Source organism: Physella acuta, unplaced genomic scaffold, assembly GCF_028476545.2.
Source record: "Physella acuta isolate Inbredline_101_S28 unplaced genomic scaffold, ASM2847654v3 ptg001846l, whole genome shotgun sequence".
NCBI lineage: Eukaryota > Metazoa > Mollusca > Gastropoda > Physidae > Physella > Physella acuta.
This window is the reverse complement of record NW_026733355.1, coordinates 22,173-42,331: the sequence shown is the minus strand read 5'-3', so window position 1 is coordinate 42,331 and position 20,159 is coordinate 22,173. Positions and strand designations below refer to the sequence as shown.

The following is a 20,159-nucleotide window of genomic DNA, read 5'->3' as shown; positions in this document are numbered from 1 at the left end:
AACCATAAATACAAAACTCACAATCACTTCGTCTTGCTCTCTGAAGTTTCAGATATAAGAATTGACAAAAATTCAAGATAAATATTAAGTCAAAAATTTATTTGTAAAATGGATGTTAATAAAATGCATTTTTATCCATTTAAAAATGTATTTGTATGTATGTTAAAATGCATTTCATCTATAAAACAAATAACAGGTTGTTTAAAAAATCTCAAGGCTATTCATCATCATCATCATCATCGTCGTCATCATCATCATCATCATCATCATCATCATCATCATCGTCGTCGTCATCATCATCATCAGCTGTTTCTTTTTCATTGCCCTCACCATCCTCTTCATCATCATCATCCTCATCTTCGTCATCATCATCCTCATCTTCGTCATCCTCGTCATCATCATCCTCATCTTCTTCCTCAGTCTTCTTTACCTAAACACAAGTAGCAAAGTTATATAATGCAACTAGAAAATTAAAACCATTAATGACATTTCTAGACGATTCTTTTTACTAAGAAAAACAAATTCTAAACAGAGGGAGGAACTATAGAAGTGGTCACTTTGAAAAGATGAATTCTTCAATTTAGATTCACAAGAAGATTTTAAAAATATATATATATGCAAAAAATGTATTTTTGAGGAGTATTGATATCAGCCAATTTTTTTTATTACCTACAATATCAGTTTTTTATTTTTTTAGTAGATCTAAAGAAACAAATAGTAAATATAATGTGTTAAAGCAATTGTAGTAAAATATTACAACCAAATTAGCACTGGTTAAAACTAATCTAGACATTTAAGTTGATTTACCTGTCCTTTCTTCTTCTCGTTCTTTTTGTTATTGTTATTTGTATTCTCATTCTCAGCTGCTTCTGTAAACAAAATTTTAGAAGAATAAATCAGAGACAAAGAGAAAAATATCTGTAATTAAGTAACTTGTAGAACTGCTCAACAAAACTAAACGAACAAAATAAATTTTTACATCAGAAATAAAAAAACCTGAATTCAATAGCCAATTCAGAATTAGAATGAAGGCTTGCACTTACTTTTTGTAACTGGCTTCTTCTTTTCTTCTTTTTTTCCAGGATTTCTTTTCTTAGCATAGAGGACAACTAATGTCATGCCCTTTAGACTGATGCCTTGACATGAATCATGATAGTGTTTGGCTACATCAGGACTTGAGAAACTAACGAACCCATAACTGCAAGAAAAATTAGATGACGGTGATGGATTGAGAATGCAGGATCTTAGCAGTAGGCTTAGTCTTCTCTTCGCAGACTGTGTTTAAGTTAGGTGAACACGAACAGAAACAACCCAGGGACAACATAAAATACTCAAAAAAAAAAAGAAAAAAACCCACTGCAGTTTCAGTTCCTATAGATTATCCATACCTACATAATTGTAGCAAGTTAACCACATTTCAACCTATCAACCAGGCTGTCTATTGGTACTAACGTAAATGCATCTATAGTAATAGCCACATTAGGTTTAGAAATTTTAGACTACACAGGATGGAGGGATGGACTTAGCTGCCTGTTGCAGAATTACTTAGAGCAGCCGAAGACCAAGAACCGTGGCAAAATGTTATGAAAAAAAAAAAACCAACTGTCGTGCCCTTATGACACCAGGGGTTAAATAATGAGACCATACTTCTTTTCCCTGACATACATGGGAGACATCCTACTCATAGCACACTACAAAAGCTTATAAACATAACCTACCCAAATAAATTTTTGTCTTTCTTCCTCATGGGTAATATTATCTCAGAGGCTTTGGGGAATATTTTCCTAACTTCTGCTTCTGTGACATCAGCAGGTAACCCAGCAACATACAGTCTCAAAGGATCATACTCGGCTGTTTAAAAAAAAAACTGTTATACAAAAATAGCAAAACAAAATGGAAACTTTCAATTGTTATTCAAACATGAAAAACATCTTTACATGTTATTCAAACTTATCAATAGGGAAAAAGTTCAAAGATGACCAAGTCAAGAAATCAAAAGAAAATTTAATTTATAATAAAATTCAAGCTCATTAAAAATATTTTTCTACTTTATACAAAAACTATATGAAAGTTTTTTTAACTCCTATTTAAAAAATATTTTAAAAGCTGTACTAATTAATCCTATCACTGTTCAATTGGTTTAATAGCACAAAGTACTAAACAAAATTTATGTTTACAATAGAAATAAGGCCTAGCTTTTAATTGCATATGACTGTTTAACTTCCCTGTTACTGTGCATTCCTTAAGCCTAAACTCCGAAGATAATTGCTTTTTTTTAAGAGATTAAGTAAGAGATTACTTCTGAACCATGCAAGTAACGTGTCAGTAATTAATTATAAACAAAAATGACATGAGACAATGATTACATTACCTAATTCAACTTTCTTTACAGCTTTTTTATAGGTGCTTTTTTCATTCACATAATCAACAACCAATTTGTTTCCATGTAAAACTGCAGCTGCTAAAACTGGGAAGTTTTTCTCTGCTATCTGCTCATTTGCAAATTCAACATAAGCATATCTGAAAATAGACCATATGGGCACCATTTTAGATAATAAAATAAAACCTAAAATGTACACCTAGTCTTTTGATAATAAATGTTTAGTTTTTCTAATCTATAGAAATGTCATAATTTTTGTACATTTAAATAAATGTAGTATCCGCCGAACCACATGGTATCTAAAAATAATCTGTAGATTCTGAATTGTTTTTTCAGAAAACAAAAAACAAAGCAACTTTAAGTGATTTTCTAGTTAGACAAATAACCTTTCCCATACACAACAGCAACAAAATTTTAGTGCTTAAATAAACTTGGTGATACCATATTATGCTTATTACAAATACATAATTAACTAGAGATAACTAGTGGAAATAGGTACAAATGCAATGAAACAAATTATCTGGCAGAGTAGCCTACCTTTAACACATTTTAATAAATTACATTAAACAAAATGAATACGCACCCTGTCCTCATTTTTTTTTTGTTGAGTAAATTGGCATTGATCCTCAACCGAACTTGCTTTATATCCTGGGAAAGTGCTTTTACTTCTTTGACAGTGCAGTTTCCAGGTAAGTTTTTAATAAACAATGTTTTAGAATCAAGATCTTCTGCAAATACAATATATAAGAGTGAACCGATGTAAATCTTTTTTTTAAAGAATATTGATGAACAGAGTTATTGAAATAATGTACGGCCTTTCATATATATATATATATATATATATATATATATATATATATATATATATATATATATATATATATATGAAAGATGTAATCTTTTTATTTTTGAAGAATATTGATGAACAGAGTTATTGAAATAACGAATGGCCTATCATATATGACAAACCAATTATAAAAGCTATCTGTATGCGTAAGTATAACATATTCTAAATATTGAAAGAGTAGAAAAACTTACTTTTCCTTTTTTTATCCTCTGGAGATTGTAAATTTGCAGATTCTGAAAAAAAAACAATGTAATGATAAAACTTTTAGCTCAATGAAAGGACCAACTTACTTTTAAAAAATGCACCTATTCTGTGGGGGTTTGCAAAAAAATAAAATAAAAAATAATTGAATACTTACCCTGTAAATCGTCTGTCTTTTGAAGTGCAGCTTGACTTGTAGTGGCTGTTTGTGAGTCTGACTTTTTAGGTGTTGCTTGAGTTTTGGTTGGTGTTTTTGTCTGTTTTGTACCTTGAGCAGTGTCTAATTTAACCTTTTTACTTGAAGGCTGGGAATCTTCCATGTCATCGTCCTCATCATCATCATCTTCGTCATCCTCTTCCTCATCATCCTCATCTTCATTTACTTCTACCTCATCACTGTCTTCTTCCTGGTCCTCCTCTGCATCATCATCATCATCATCTTCATCATCATCATCTTCACTTAACTTCCGTTTAAGAGGACCATTTTTATTTTTTCCCTGTAGAGGAGTCTGCTTATTTGCTTTGTTATTTGCCTTAGAGATTGGAGTCTGGCCTTTCAATGGAGTGGCATTCTTCTGAAATTGTTTTTGTGCACTTGGTGACTTTGTTAGCTGGGGTGTTGAAAATTGTTTCTTAGCTGTCACCTGCTGAAGGCCAGTGTCTGAGAGTTTCCTCTTTTTGTTTGCATTATTGCCTTTAAGAGGAAAAGTAAGGTTTAGTAAGTAAGGATTTATACACTAGAGTGGGGTGGTACAAAAACAAAACATCTATTATTACACATGGTTAGTGTACATTAAAAAAATTTTTTTAGTAGATGTCTACACAAATGTCGAATAAAATACTTGGGGACAGCGCTGATCAAATAGTTTTATGTAGCTGTCCATGGGGCATAATGAAGGTATAATAACTCAATGCTCAGCCACCTGTCCCTAACCTGGGTCAGATAAACACGAAGGATGGGTCAACTCGGGTGACTCACAGCTGGTACCTGAACTCAAGGCTTTTTAGTTAGCAGTCTTAAGCTCAAACATAAAAAATTCATAAAAAAACGTTGTAATAACAAGCTTTTATGTACTAATGCACTAAAAGGTAGAAAATAAATTATAGACTACTATTTAAATAACTATAAAGAAAAGTGTGGGTCACTTTAAGGATACAAGATACCCATGTTTTCGATAAAAAAATAATTTTGCTCCCCAAAATTTTTATTTTTTAATTCGGTACTAATACCTTTTGTCTATCTAACCCGAACATTTCGGACTTCTACGCCGTACGGTTATCCGTTTATTGCCATGTGAAACATGGTACCCCCCGGCAAGTTTTCACACTACTACGTGGACAACGGCTATCTTCGAGCGAGTATTACATAATTTATTGCCCGCGAGGCACCATAAACTTTACAGCTATCTAAGGGCCAAGCACTCGTGTACCCGCTGGTGTAGTGACCTTTTCTTTTGTTCTACAAATAAGTGGGATAAACGTTGTTTTCTACCATGTAAAATTTGATGTCAAACTCCATATAAGGGCATGCGCGTAAAAATAATGAATGGGAAGAGATTCATTGATACGTTTGACCAATCATACAATAGTACAGTAAATCAAAATAATCTGCGATAGGTTGCAACTAACCACGTGTGCTAGGCAGCCATCTTGTTTCTACATAAACAAAACAATCGCCTGTCTTAGTTTGTTTACTTTATTTGCATATACTCTTTTATTTGTTGTTTTAAAGTTATAGAACAACATTAAGTTTAATAATTGAAACTTTGCCTAGAAATGTACTGTTGATTGTCACTGGAACACTATTAAACACTGTTTCGTACGCTTTATTATACTAAGCTGAAACAATGCGTCATGGACAGATCTATCAGTTTGAAGAATGTACTGTCCATCCCCTTTATCCCCCTCATCCCCTTCTCGCCATTCAACCAACGGCCGGTTTATAATCTTGTTACGGCATGCTGTGATAGGCTTGAACGCGTTCATCAGGCTTTACACCGGACTGTATACGACACATGTGTTAATGTGTATGCCCGCCCATCTCTCCGTACAGGGTTTGCTAGCATCGAATGTAAATACTAGATGGGATAGCTGATAAGCATTCACTTAGGCCCTGTACTTGACCCTATCTACACAGACGTATTATTCACGGTTGAATGAACATTGGTAATCTATGGCTCATCGGTTCTTCACGCACTATCCAGCGGTGGGGTGGGGTGGGGTGAAGGGGCGTGTCTAACCTCAAGCGTTGTACCCAGCGTTGTGTAGTAGGCTATTATCATAAGGCAATAAACTTGTGTAAGCTACAATAGACATTCTATTGACGTGAGAAGACCGACTAACAAACAAAACTTAATCTGGTTTGATGATAGCTGTTCTGAGAATAACAATCGAATGATAGGATGTTTAAGACTTAACAGTCATTAATTTATTACCTGTTGTATGCATATTTTCTGCTTACACAGACAAATCTATCTTAAACTTACAACATGAATCAACGCGTATTTTATTAGCCAAATGGTTCTTCCACACATAACAAGAAGTCATTTTCTGTTTGCTATAAGAGGAAACGCACAGTGCCTTTTTCTGCCTTTCTTTTCACGTTTTCTCAACTTTGCATTTTTACTCAAAATTCAACATTCAAATCGCTAAGGCTTTGGAACCCTTAGTGTAACAGCACTGAAACATTCCACATGCATTTAGCATTATACCATCTACAAAACTACGTTTGTACATTAAGTTTACTACAATACTTTAGAAAATATCAATACTTATGTGACACCACCCCCTAATTTCTGTACATAAATTTACGTAAAAATTTGTAATAAAAATTGAGTACAAGCTATCGCAATGAACAAACGTAGAAATGTGTAGTTTGGTTTCGTAAATCTAAATCTTTCATCCGCTTTTTAAAATCTCTTATGGGAACAAAGCCTTAGCGATTTGAAAAGGTGTTAGTTTTCACACCTTTTCGCGGTTCCCATGGCAACCAGTACTGCTATTGACGGCCATATATTATTTTTGTCTATAGCCTAACAACTACTAACATATGTACTTATTAAATACCCAGAAATGCGTTAAATTAAAAAAAAAAATCTATCCGTGGTGTCTACCCTTAATACTTTAGTACCTATTTTATACCTTTACTAATATTTGAGAAGAGACCCACGCTTTTCTTTATAGTTATTTAAATAGTAGTCTATAATTTATTTTCTACTTTTTAGTGCATTAGTACATAAAAGCTTGTTATTAAAACGTTTTTTTATGAATTTTTTTTCAGTACTTTACATGTTTTATTTACAACGAGCCGACCCGCTGCGCATCATACGCCGCTATTTAGTTGTTTTTTCTACCTTTCAGTAATTCATAATTTGTGAATTCGACAGTACCAATGCTTCCACTAAAAATATTTGCATAAAAACACTAAACCCCCCTCCCCCCCGTGAAAGCAGCCTCCTCTTAGTTACCTCCTCTATGTTTAAAATCTTTTCAAACTAAATTATCTGCCCTTTATTGGCCGTCACCAAACCCGTCTCTATGATTGTAAAATGTAAACAGCGTGAACCACAGCTCACCAGTCCATGTGAGGGGGTGGGGGTGGTAGCGATAGAGAGGAAGAGAGGGGACTGTAAGGCGCGCTTGCAGCTTGTTTTCAAATGGCTCCCAGAAGAGAATTATATATATAGATAGAGTTACATGACTAAAAACCATTGCGCGCCTACTGAACGTGAAGTCGCGCCTACTGAAAGTGATGGCGCAGCTATTGAACGTGATGACGCGTGTGGTGTGGTTGGCTAGATATGCCTACTAATTCGGTCCAAATTTTAATTAATTCATTAAAAATCAATTAGGCATCCAATTAAGTCAAATTTAGTTTCAGATTGCATTGTCTTCATGTCTTGACCCACGTGCCAAATGTGAATCGTATCGGTCAAGTAGAAGTTTCCGAATTTTCACTCCTGCGTTTCCATCTAGACTGACGACAGACAGAGGAAGTGAGTTAAATAAAAGCTTGTAAAAATAAGCTCGGTTAAATATATATTTTTGGGTGGCTAAACAGACAGCAACAAGTTTTTTTACATTTTTTTATATTAACTTGTAATGGATACACTTTTCTACTATTTACTTAGCAATGGAACGGATAGGCCTAAAACAAGGATAGGACACACACTGAACAGGTCTTGTTTTCAGGTCACAGTGTTCAAGGTTGTTACATTTACTCTATATCTTGAGTACCAGCAGAGGTATGCAAGCCTAAAGCCTATCAAAATTCAGAATGCCAAGATAGTAATTAGGCAGAACAAAATAGCAATTAGGACCTGTGTTGTTATGGAACACTATTCCCAGCAATAAGCTACACATTACCTTCATTACATTTTGTAGCTTTAATGTTTGGCCTTTTTCTTGTGGATTTTAAAGCTTTTTTGGTGGATTACTTTCAACTGTGTCCGAAAATGGGTCAATAGAATCTTTTTTTAAATGGTGGTTTGTACCAACAATTCTATGATATAGGACTATACTTTGGTCTCTAATAACCTCCAGTAAGCGATGTTGTCAACAATCTCAAATAGAATTAAAAATGTTCTTGCTATGTCGTATGGGTACAGATATCTAAATCAAAGTGAACTCTGTGACGCCTCAATGATGTCAGGATTTTTCTCCCTCCGGCGAGAAAATGTGAGCGGGTGCTCATTGGAGCAACAAAGTATAGACTTTAGAATTGGCTTCATTCTTAAATTATTTTTTTTAATCTAGATCTAGTTCAAGAAAGAACAAACAATGCATTTTAATTTGTGCCACCATCTTCAAATCTGAACTACAACTGGACTTCTTGATGCATATTTAATGAACATCGCCATTTAGTGAATACTACTATCCATAGGAATAAAAAAAATGTATTTGATAGGACTAAAGAAATTTTGAGATACTTATCATTTGCAAAGTTCAAGTAAAGAATAAGCTTCCATTTAATAATTAACTGGTTTGAAATCGACCTAATGATTATACCGGGAATGTCAAAACTGCGCAGCTACCAAACTTTTCTGTTCAGAATTGTTCAGAATTCAGCTTCAGCTTTAAGTACAATTTATACAAGACATTCGGATAGCATGGAAATAACCTCTTTTAATAACAGAAATCCCTGTTTGATTAACTTTACTAATAACGTATTTTCAGTATGAATTTAATTAATGCTTGAGCAACATGAAGTATCTTTTTAGAAATAGTCTTTTGCTAGTTAGCCTATCCTTTTTAAAACTTTTATTTTACTTGCATATTTCAATGTTGAGATATTCTTGTTTAAGTGACAGTGCTCCTTGCAACATTTTCCATATTTTATATATTTAGATCCAATTTTAATAATTGAAATAAATATTTTACACATTGAAAATGTGTTATTGATTGTATTATAAATAGATTGCAAAACAAAATAAAAAAGACTGGTTTTAGTTTTAATTATATTTATTAGCATCCAGATCAAGATTTTTTTTATGGCTATGGCAGCACTAACAATTTCAGGGCTACGTAGAGCCCATTCAGTTCATTTTTTTTGCTGGTTGCTTATACATATTTGTATGTAGAGATACAAACTACCGAGCACACAGCGGAAAATTCCCGATTTTCAACTAGTGCTATTTTGTAACCGGTTCACACAGAAACCAACTGAAAGTACTGTTACTCCGTTGCCACAGGCCTGCTTGCGTAACGACCGTATTTTATACGTTTTGATCCAATTTTTATAAAAGCAAAAAATATTTTCAACTTTTAAACTTGTTGTTTGTGTTTAACAAGTCGGTAACGCAGCGATGGTAAAACACCCTAATCGTTACCCCCACTCTGCCACCTCAATTTCTCCTCTCAGATTGCTTTAATAGCCTATAGTATTTACAGGGTCCAACACATACGTAACTATTTATAGTTAACCTAGTTATAAAAAGCTAGGATTGGTTTGTTTCATTCGCCTTATCCAGGACCTAGAGTTTTCATCCGGAGGGAACTAGAATCACCTACGACATCATACCTAAACTTAAAAAATTTAAAAACTCGTCTTCCAGAAGGAGAAAACAAAATTATTTGACTTGTATATTTTTATAAACGAAGTGACTACGCGTCTCGCAGAGCGTGGCCTGTTATTGCAGGTTGAATTTGCCATCTTGTGTGCCAGCTGTAGTTCACAGACCTGAAGCTCCGAGTTCGAACCCGGGGTTAGCACGACATAGGCTTAATAATATGGACTTAGATCTACTATCATGCATGCTAGATAGCTGTAAAAACAATTTACTAAAGGGCAATTTGATTTAGCTAGATTGCTGCTAGATTTAGGACTATCATCTGACCCACTACTGACACTATACTGTTTTTTTTATACAAGTACAAGACCTGATCTAGATTCTTAGGTGGTGAAATAAAACACTTAAACTAGATCTTGATCCATGTCAACATTAAATGGCTAAGACAAAAAAAAAATTGCGTGCCACCTAGGGTAAAGATTCAGCGTCAGGCTGAGAAAGCTGTGCAAATGTGGCCTTTTAGAAATGAACATGCGTACAGCAGATATCGGTAGTTTCGTATAAAACATTCAAACAGTTATTCGAAGCGATAAACAGGGCAATGGCCGCAGCATGTGTTTTTTATGGTCTTTTATGAGATGAGCTCGGTGAAAATGATCACCCCTCAATAATTCCATTTTATTATAATCTCTTTTGGTGAAAACGAGGCGCGGGAAAAAGTGTGCAGCGCAAGAATCCAATCATTTTGCTAGATTTATGACTGTTTTTTTATGTCATACCTAAGAATAGAATGTTTACGCTTTCTTCATTGATGATAGTTTTTATTATTTTTTAAAATGAAAGTATTAATTATTAATTAGATTAGGCCTACAGGTTTTGTAACTTGGTATACTTACCCTTTATCAATTTTAAAAGCATAGCAAGCTGATTCTAAAAAATAATCATAGAACACAGAAATATAAAGTTCCAATTGCGATGTGCCACACCCGGCTCCCACACCCCCTCAAGAAAATATGTTTATGAAGCTGTTTATCTCACTTTACAACAGTATAGGGATAATTAAAATTTATTTTCAAATTTTTATTACTTATTTGTGTAAGATTAAGCACATTTTTACTTACGCATATAGTAAAAATAAACCGGTAGTGATCTCCCCTAAACTTTCTCGAATATTCTTATATAAAACAGGGGATGGTAACTGGGGATATAGTTATGATCTTTAATCCATTTTAAATACTGAAACTTTTAAAAATAGAATAGAATCTCAGTAAAAAACAATTGCGCACCAAGCGAACGCCTAATAAAGGTGTGTATAATAGTGCGCAATAGTATTAGTACTTTATAAATTTACATTAGTTTTTTGAGAAATCGGAAGTAGCGTAAAGTACTACCTCCGGTCAACGGAAATTACTCAAAATTTAACAGAAGGTAGAGAATTAGATCTTTTACTTACATGTGAAATTTCATTTATCTATCTGAAATAGTACTCAAGTTATAGGCTTTTGAAAAATTCAAAGTAGAAAAAGTACCACTTCCGGTTATCCGAAATCGCTCAAAAGTTGATACGGATCTACGATTTTGATATAATACTTGTATATGAAATTTCATCAACCTAGCTGTAACGGTACTCAAGTTATCGTGTTTACACACGGACACACACACACACACACACACGGACACACAGACATACGGACAAGATTGCAAAATTATGTTTTTCCGTATCAGTGAGATGTAAAACGTCGAGATTTGCAAAAATCTCGATTTTTTTTTTTTTGCACGATTACAAGACTTTCTCTATACTTCGTATATACGAGAAAGTAAAAAAATGAAGGTCACAGGTCAAGTTTTTTTCCCTTCTGTCTAGTTCAGTGGAGGCTGACCTGACTTTGGAATTTTTTCAGTAATAATGACTTTGCACAGAAAGTTAAAATATGCTAAATTGGCTTAGTTTACTAGTGTGCTAGCTATTATTGATAGGAGCCTAGGGCCTACATTTTTTTTATTAAAAAATCATTTTGAAATTTTCATCAAAATGCCTAAGCTGCAACCACTCAATTTCTCCTCTAAGATTGCTTTAACTTAATGGCCTTAACTATAAAATAAAAGCCTTGATTGGTTTTATTCGTCTAATCCAGGGCCTAGCGTCAAACAATATGGGGACGTGAATCACCTACGACATCATACCTCGAAACTTAAAAAAATTTAAAACTCTTCCAGAAGGAGAAAAGAAAAGAATTTGACCTGAATGTATTTAGTAGTCTGGCGCGTTGCTTAGATGGCTGGATTGACCTCTGACCCTGAAACATCACGCGTCGTTTTTAGACGGTTTTTACGTTTATTTTAAGGGTCCTATCCACGACAAATGAAAAAACTGTTAATCTCGCAAATTATCATCATTATTTTAATACAGAATGCTAATAAAATGGATAATATGCCTTAGAATGCCAGAAAAAATTCTAGAGATTTGTTGTTGTAAATAATAAGAGGATTTCTAGTGGAGCGCTCTCCGTAAAAACTGAACCGCCGCTAAAAACGACCGACCTCCGGGGAAAACGGCCCGACCTCCTCTTAATTAATATATAATTGAGATATTTACCTTGTATATTTACATTATTATTGATTCTGGTTTCCAAAATCTTATCCCAAAATGAAGTACCCACGCTGACATTTCTATCCGCTATTTTTAGTATCATGACGTCATTGCTACGCTAGTTGCCAGACTGAAACAACTAGTTTTTGTTTTTTACGGAATGAACTGTTAAGTCTAGTATTTTAATTATAATTCAATTGTAGCATGTGTGGAAAAAGTAAAATTATGGACATTATTGTTGTATTAGTAATTTTATTAGTATATTGATTTTTTCTTCACTGTGGGCCGACAGTTGCTGCATTCGTGACCGGTGGTTAACCTCGTCAACGCTGCGTGGCCTATTCGGTTATATAATCAGTGATGCTCGTTCAGTGGCATTTTTCAGAGCTAGGCCTAATTACGGGCGATTTTTAGACTTAATTGATCGGTTGTTAGCCCTTTTCATTGCTGCGTATTTTAAAAAAATGCTAGTTCAGCTGCATGTTTTTTGGCGCTAAATAATCTGTTTACGGGCATTTTAAGCGTTTATTTATTTATTTTTTAAAGCTAGACGTAGATCTAGTTAAAATATTTTTTTTTATACAGCTGGCTGTCTAGCATGCCTGATATGTGAACTTTAAAAAAAAACTAGAATACCCGTCATCCGTTGGATAACTGTGGGTTTCGGGGGTCATCCATCAAAAAACATCACATCTGTCACTCAGAGGCATAGCGACCCTTCCCGGCGCCCGGGGACAAACTTTTCGATTTGAACCCCCCCCCCGCAAGATTTTGATGTGCACCCCCCCCCCCCCCCACTCAAACTTTCGATTTGCACCCCCCTCAACCTTTCAATTTATTTTTCCAAACCATTTTGGTGCCCCAACATAGGCCTGAAATAGATTCTAGATGTATTAAGGCCTGAAATAGATTCTAGATGTAGAATTTACATTAAGTCTAGATCTAGAATTTACATTGAGTCTAGTGACCTAGATCTAGGCTAGATTCATAACTTTCCTTCGACAGCAGATCCTTAGATCTAGAGAAATTTATTGAAAAACTAAATGAAAAAAGACAGTTGAAAATTGATATAAGTGTTGGAACGTAATAAATACAGCAAACGGACGTATTGTTATGACCGACAGAAAATTAGATGTAGAACGCGTTAAAACTTTTGAATGGGAACACAATTTTCTTCGATAGACGCCGCCATTTTATTGTACTAAAGAGTAAACAAAAAACTGTGACGTCACGGTCCCGCAGAGTGTAGTGGTCGTTCTAAACTTTTTTAAAAAATAGGGTTACTCTACGTATGAATAAATCAATAAATTAATTAACGTCTTTAAATAAATGTGTGATTAACAGTCTGTCTTAAAACAAAAATTTTTCTCTACCTACATACTATTTTACAGCTCTCCACGATGAGTGCAACCATGCGCAATAGTCAATCAGCCAAACAAACAAACAAACAAAAAAACAAATAAATATTCAAACATGTAAACAAACTTGACTTTTAGTAGTATATAGATGACCGAACTTTAAAAAAAACAAGGTAATTAAAAAGTCTAGTGACAATTTTAGCGCAATTTCCTTATGTTATCTAAAAATAGCTCTGTCGTAGCGTAAATCAAGAGCAGGGTTAGTAAAACCATTGGTTAAAATACATGTTTTATTTACAATAAAGTTACATGACTAAAAACCATTGCGCGCCTAGCTACTGAACGTGATGACGCAGCCATTGAACGTGATGGCGCAGCTATTGAACGTGATGACGCGTGTGGTGTGGTTAGAAAAAATGCCTACTAATTCGGTTCAAATTTTAATTAATTCAAAAAATTGTTTGTGACCGAACGAAAGGATATTTTTGAAAACTTTCTTCGGCAATATTGTTCTAAATTATGGCAGAAATCGGTTGGTATATGTTTCAAGTCGCTAAGTGGTCTGGTTGCCGAGATATGGGCCAAAAACTGCTTTTTATCGAGGTTTTTTGGCTTTTCCGGGAAATCCATGAAAGAAAACCGGAATTTTTATGGCCTATGTTCATCCTCGTAACTTGCTTAACATAATTGCTTTTGGAACTAGTCATCGATATTGCTTCGTTGAGGAGGAGATACGACTTAAAGCTGCGGACACACATTCATCCATCCATCCAGAAATGACGGGTTAATAAACGCAATTCTCCAGAATGGAAATTGCGCTAAAAAAAAATGACCAGAAGTAGGGAAGTAGGTCTGTTATTCAATTTACTTGAAGAAGGGGGGGGGGGGGGGGAAGAGAGAGAGAGAAGTGAAGACACCGACCATCTCGTGTACGCGTGTTTATTCTATGACGTGTACTATAGGTCACGGTGACCCCGCGACCGTGGTGGGATTTTTCATCCACAGGATAGTAAACATAATCAAGCAATCACGCGAGTGACGATGTTTGGAGATTTTATTTTTAAAAAAAAATTACATACGTCATGTTTTCAAGATGAAAAAAAATGTAATGTAAAAAAAAAAGGGGACACTAATACCATGTATGAACCTCAGCTGCCACACTGTTGACTCAATATAATAATGTGATTGAGTGTAAAATGTATTTGTATTTATAAACTATCTTAACAATTACTATCATATTTTTTTTAATGCATATTTATTAGCCTATTTGAAAAAAAATATTTATCATGGTCATTTGATTTATGCAGGTGTTCATTACTTCATAAAATGGTATGAATAACATGTAGAGTAGAATTTAATAAATAATAAAATAACTAGATCTAGTTTTTATTAGATCTAGTTTTATTATTTTGTTATTTTCCAGTGAGTAAATGACCTAAGCTGACGCAATTACCATGGCGGGAATTAAAAGCTCGTGCACACCAAGTCCACGACGTCATGTTATGCCGGTCGAGGAGCAAAAACGATGTTCTGACTTTCATTTTCCATTCTCTGAAAATTTTTAAATTCTCTCTTTTCTCGTCAACCGAGTAAGCTAGATATTTAAATGTGGTGTCAAATGTTCTCTTAAGGGGTAAGGAACTTAATGGTGTATTTGAAATAACAGAATATTTTATTTAAAAAAATCCATAGGCCTAATTATTAATAATTAATAGGCCGGTTCGTCACTTAGATGGCTGGATTGACCTCTGACCCTGAAACGTCACGCGTCGTTTTCTGACGGTTTCTACGTTTATTTTAGGGGTCCTATCCACGACAAATTAAAGAACTGTTTATCTCGCCAATTTTCATCATTATTTTAACACAAAATGCTAATAAAATGGATAATATGACTTAGAATGCCAGAAAAAATCGCGAGAATTGTGTTTGTAAATAATGAGAGGATTTCTAGTGGAGCACTCTCCGTAAAAACTGAACCGCGGCCAAAAACGACCCAATAACGGGGGAAAACGGCTCTGATAACACTAAATTAATATATAATTGAGATAATTACCATGTATATTTACAGTATTATCGATTCTACTTTCCAAAATCTAATTCCAAAATGAGGTACCCACGCTGACATTTCTATCCGCTATTTTTAGTATCATGACGTCATTGTTACGCTAGTTGCCAGACTGAAACAACTAGTTTTTGTTTTTTACGGAATGAACTGTTAAGTCTAGTATTTTAATTATTATTAAATATTATTCAATTGTAGCATGTGCGGAAAAAGTAAAATTATGGACATTATTATTGTATTAGTAATTTTATTAATATATTGATTTTTTCTTCACTGTGGGCCGACCGTTGCTGCATTCGTGACCGGTGGTTAACCTGGTCAACGCTGCGTGGCCTATTCGTTTATAATTATATAATCAGTGATGCTCGTTCAGTGGCCTTTTTCAGCGCTAGGCCTAATTACGGGCGATTTTTAGACTTAATTGATTGGCCGTTAGCCTTTTTCATTGCTGCGTATTTTAAAAAATGCTCGTTCAGCGACCTTTTTTTTTTTGGCGCTAAATAATCTGTTTATGGGCATTTTAAGCGTTTATTTATTTATTTTTTTAAGCTAGACGTAGATCTAGTTAAAAAAAATATTTTTTTTTTTTATACAGCTGGCTGATATGCGAACTTTAAAAAAAATGACCGAGCTTTAAAAAAAAAAAATGACCAGAAGGGAAATAGGTCTGTTTTTCAATTAGCTTGAAGAAGGGTGGGGGGGGGGGGAAGTGAGAGAGAGAAGTGAAGACACCGACCATCTCGTGTACGCGTGTTCATTCTATGACGTGTACTATAGGTCACGGTGACCCCGCGACCGTGGTGGGATTTTTCATCCACAGGATAGTTAACATAAGCACGCAATCACGCGAGTGACGATGTTTGGAGATTTTATTTTTTAAAAAAAAATCACATACGTCATGTTTTCAAGATGAAAAAAAAAAAAAAAGACACTAATACTCATGTATGAACCTCATCTGCCACACTGTTGACTCAATATAATGTGATTGAGTGTAAAATGTATTTGTATTTATAAACTATCTTAACTCTTAACTATTACTATCATATTATTTTATGCATATTATTTAAAATTAGAATTTGAAATAAAAATATTTATTATGGTCATTTGATTTATGCAGGTGTTCATTACTTCATAAAATGGTATGAATAACATGTAGAGTAGAATTTAATAAATAATAAAATAACTAGATTTCTCTAGATCTAGTTTTATTATCAACCAGTTGCTTTTTGTTATTTTCCGGTGAGTAAATAACCTAAGCTGACGCAATTACCATGGCGGGAATTAAAAGCTCGTGCACACAAGTCCACGACGTCATGTTATGCCGGTCGAGGAGCAAAAACGATGTTCTGACTTTCATTTTCCATTCTCGGAAAAATTTTAAATTCTCTCTTTTCTCGTCAACCGATTAAGCTAGATATTTAAATGTGGTGTCAAATGTTCTCTTAAGGGGCAAGGAACTTAATGGTGTATTTGAAATAACAGAATATTTTATTTTAAAAAATCCATAATTAATTAATAGATTTTCTTAGTAAATTTGAAATGTACTCAATTTTCAACTTAAACATGACAACTAAATAAAAAACGTCCATACTTTATCCACTAGGCACTAATTTTGGGAATTTGCAAGTTTTAGACTAAATTATTGAATTTTAAATTTTTTGGTCACTCACAGCTATGGTATGAGGGATCCATCCATGACAACCTGCTTAAAAGCTGAAGGGTTTAACTTTTTAATTGACCGTGAAATAGATCTAATTTTTTTTTACAAGAGAGTTCCTAAAAGTAGAATTGGCCCGTCTATCGTCGGGATATATTTATAGAGGGAAAAAATTTAAGAGAATGTCATCAGAAAAGAATTTTAAAAAAGACAAGACAGAAGTGATGTTTGAATTCTTTTATTTCTTTAATTTTATAACATTTTTTATTGTACAAAAGAGCAAAATAAAAAACCATGCCAGGTAAACGTATCCATTCAAATAGCGGTCACGTGGTAAAAAAAAATAAAAAAATTTGGTTGTCATTTTTTGGACACATCTTATAAAAAAAAGTGTTGAAGATATTTGATTTATTTTTTCATAGAATGATAAAACTAATAATGCTTTACTTTGGAAATCAATTTTGTGATATGGAGATCTATATTTAAAAAGTTATATTATTTTGAATGACACCGACTTTAAATTTAGCCTACATTCTCCAAAGCAATTTTTGAAAATGCTTTTCTGGCATATTTCGACTTGCCACCTATAGCATGTTTTTATAACGTGAAAACCTGCCATTTTGCTCGTGGTAAACACTTTTAAAAGTAATTCCAAGGAGGTCCCTGGAACTAAGTCGAAAAACTCGCCGGAAGTCATGGTCCGATCCTAACGCCATGTTCTGGTTAGCAACCAATGACGCTTTCAAGTTAGTGAGCCTCGCTATTAATTAAACCTAATAATTAAACCTAGCATTTAGAAATGGACATGCATAAAGCAGATAGTGGTCGTTTTGTTTAGAACATCCAAACAATTATTATATTGAGTGAAAACAATGGTAGAAGCGGGGGTTTTTGACTGCTTGCGGCACTTTATCTTGCTTTCTCTTCTCAACATTTTCATTTTCCTCAAGACCTGTTTTTTTTTTTTAAATACACTAAACTGAAGGTTAATGTGCAGCCGCGAATAAAATATGCTAAAATGGGGTTTTACTAACTTAGACTATCAGGACAAAAAACACGTGTATCGTCCATGTCAACAACAATAAATTCAATAATAATGCCCACCACCACCATGCCATCTTGACTTGATTATTGAGCAGGCATGTTGTTGACACGATGTGCGATGCTGGGTTTTTTTTTAATAGGATGGCCTATTTTTTAAATTTAATACCCACCCTTTGTCATCTTGGTGTTCTTTGTAAAAATAATCAGACACAAAAATGTTAAACTCTGTAGATCTCAATTCGAGCTTTTTCTTTCAAACCCAGCTTTAGAATGCGGCATAAACCTAGACTACATGTAGATCTACGTCATGTAGTTACCAGCGTGCTTCCGGTCGAACTAACCGTCAAAAAATAAAATACTGCATCGAAAGCAACTCCATATTCTATGGAACTGAATAGAAATATAAATACTAGATTTAGACATAGAATCTAGATATGAGTTTTATCTAAAAAGTGTTTTGTAATTAAAAAAATAACTGTGGCAAATAACTCCCACAGATTTTTATAAACAGTTGCATAGTTTTGTTTTCCAAGGCTTTATTTAATACTCAAGCAATAACGTGACGACAGTTATCAAAGGTCATTCTTCAATTTAAGACCAGTTAGATTCGCCGCAAGACAATTGAATACCCTGTTAGTTCCTTTAAAAATAAATTAATTACTTTATCTAATCATCTGATATTTCATTAAATATTTCGTTAAAATCGAGAAAAAAAATTTCAATACAAATTAGGGCTCACTAACACTTGACAAATAGCACGATCGATCCTTGAAAGTTGACTAAAATATCCCTTTTGACTCCCCGTGGAAAAAAATGCACTTAGCTGCCATGACTACGTTGCTCGTATCTCAAAGCAATTTTTCCATTGAAATTAATTGAAATGCAAATATCTATTCCAGCCCCCAAAATATCACCCAATTGCTTTTGTTACGTACGTGTATTTGAATTTTTAAAAAAATATCTTTATATATATATAATACGAATATTGGTTATTGACAAAATAAAATATAATGCAAATAAATAGGCAGGTTTTATTAATTCTATTGACCTTCAAATTCAGCTTTTGGAAGATGGCGGTAGAAATGTAGGCGCATTGTAGTGAGAAGAGCTTCAATTCGTTCACTTACTCACTGTAAATGCTATACACCGTTTCGGTTACTTTACTATACTTACTCGTTACTCTTTTATTTAATGCTACACATTATCCCTTAATTTAACTTCACCGAACATAATTGAATCTAAATGTGACTATTTAATCCTTTGTTAATTTCGCTTCATTTTCGTAACTGTTTTTATCTTCGCTGGTCTTTGCTTTCTTTTGCGACGCCTTCCACACTTTTCCAACTTTTCCAGGCAGGCCGTTCAAAGAAACCTGTCCAAGGAGGTTTGTTTTTTCTCCTTTCAGAATATTTCTATAAGAATCTAACGTGAGCTCCGATGCACAACCAGTTGCAACTTTTTCGGGGGTGTTTCTTTTCCAAGAACTGTTAAACCAGCGAGTCCGGTTATCGTATTTCAAATTTTGCTCGTATCTCAAAGCAACTTTTAGCTCGATTGTATCTAAAAAAAATCTCGTATGTCGGGGCACTTGTATGTCAAAGTACTATTGTAAAGAATCTTTTAAAAATACGAAAACAAATTCCCGTAAACAGAAAACTGCATACAGAAATAAAGCACACAAATAACAGTGCGTAAACTGAAAATTCAACAAAAAGTGTAACAGTAATTTAAGAAATGTGATACATCAGTCTCCTATACCTTATTATTTTAAAAATCTGAAACTGATTGCAAACAACACACACCACATAAAAAAATAATGTGCTTCGTACAAAACGAGAATTCACCATAAAACACATTAAAATATGTATGCATAAAATGAAAATATCTATTTACCTAGGTAAAATGTAGGTAGATTATATTATGGATATGTTGTAAGATATATTTGTTCAAATGCTTTATTTTCGAGACAGGGAAAAAATACGATTGTGCAGCATCTGCATTTGAAACAAATT

At 33.9% G+C, this 20,159-nt stretch overlaps 1 protein-coding gene across 1 annotated transcript; it reads right to left on the bottom strand.

Annotated features, from left to right (window-relative positions):
* Positions 1-78: 78 nt before the first annotated feature.
* LOC131930784 (glutamic acid-rich protein) lies at positions 79-18,491 on the bottom strand. The gene is made up of 9 exons (XM_059287400.1): positions 18,318-18,491; positions 3,586-4,122; positions 3,419-3,460; positions 2,964-3,108; positions 2,372-2,520; positions 1,719-1,851; positions 1,044-1,198; positions 808-869; positions 79-430 (listed from the first exon to the last, which is right to left on the bottom strand). Exons 1-9 carry the CDS (start codon positions 18,325-18,327, stop codon positions 218-220), a joined length of 1,446 nt encoding a protein of 481 aa, XP_059143383.1. The 5' UTR covers positions 18,328-18,491; the 3' UTR covers positions 79-217.
* Between the last annotated feature and the right edge of the window lie 1,668 nt (positions 18,492-20,159).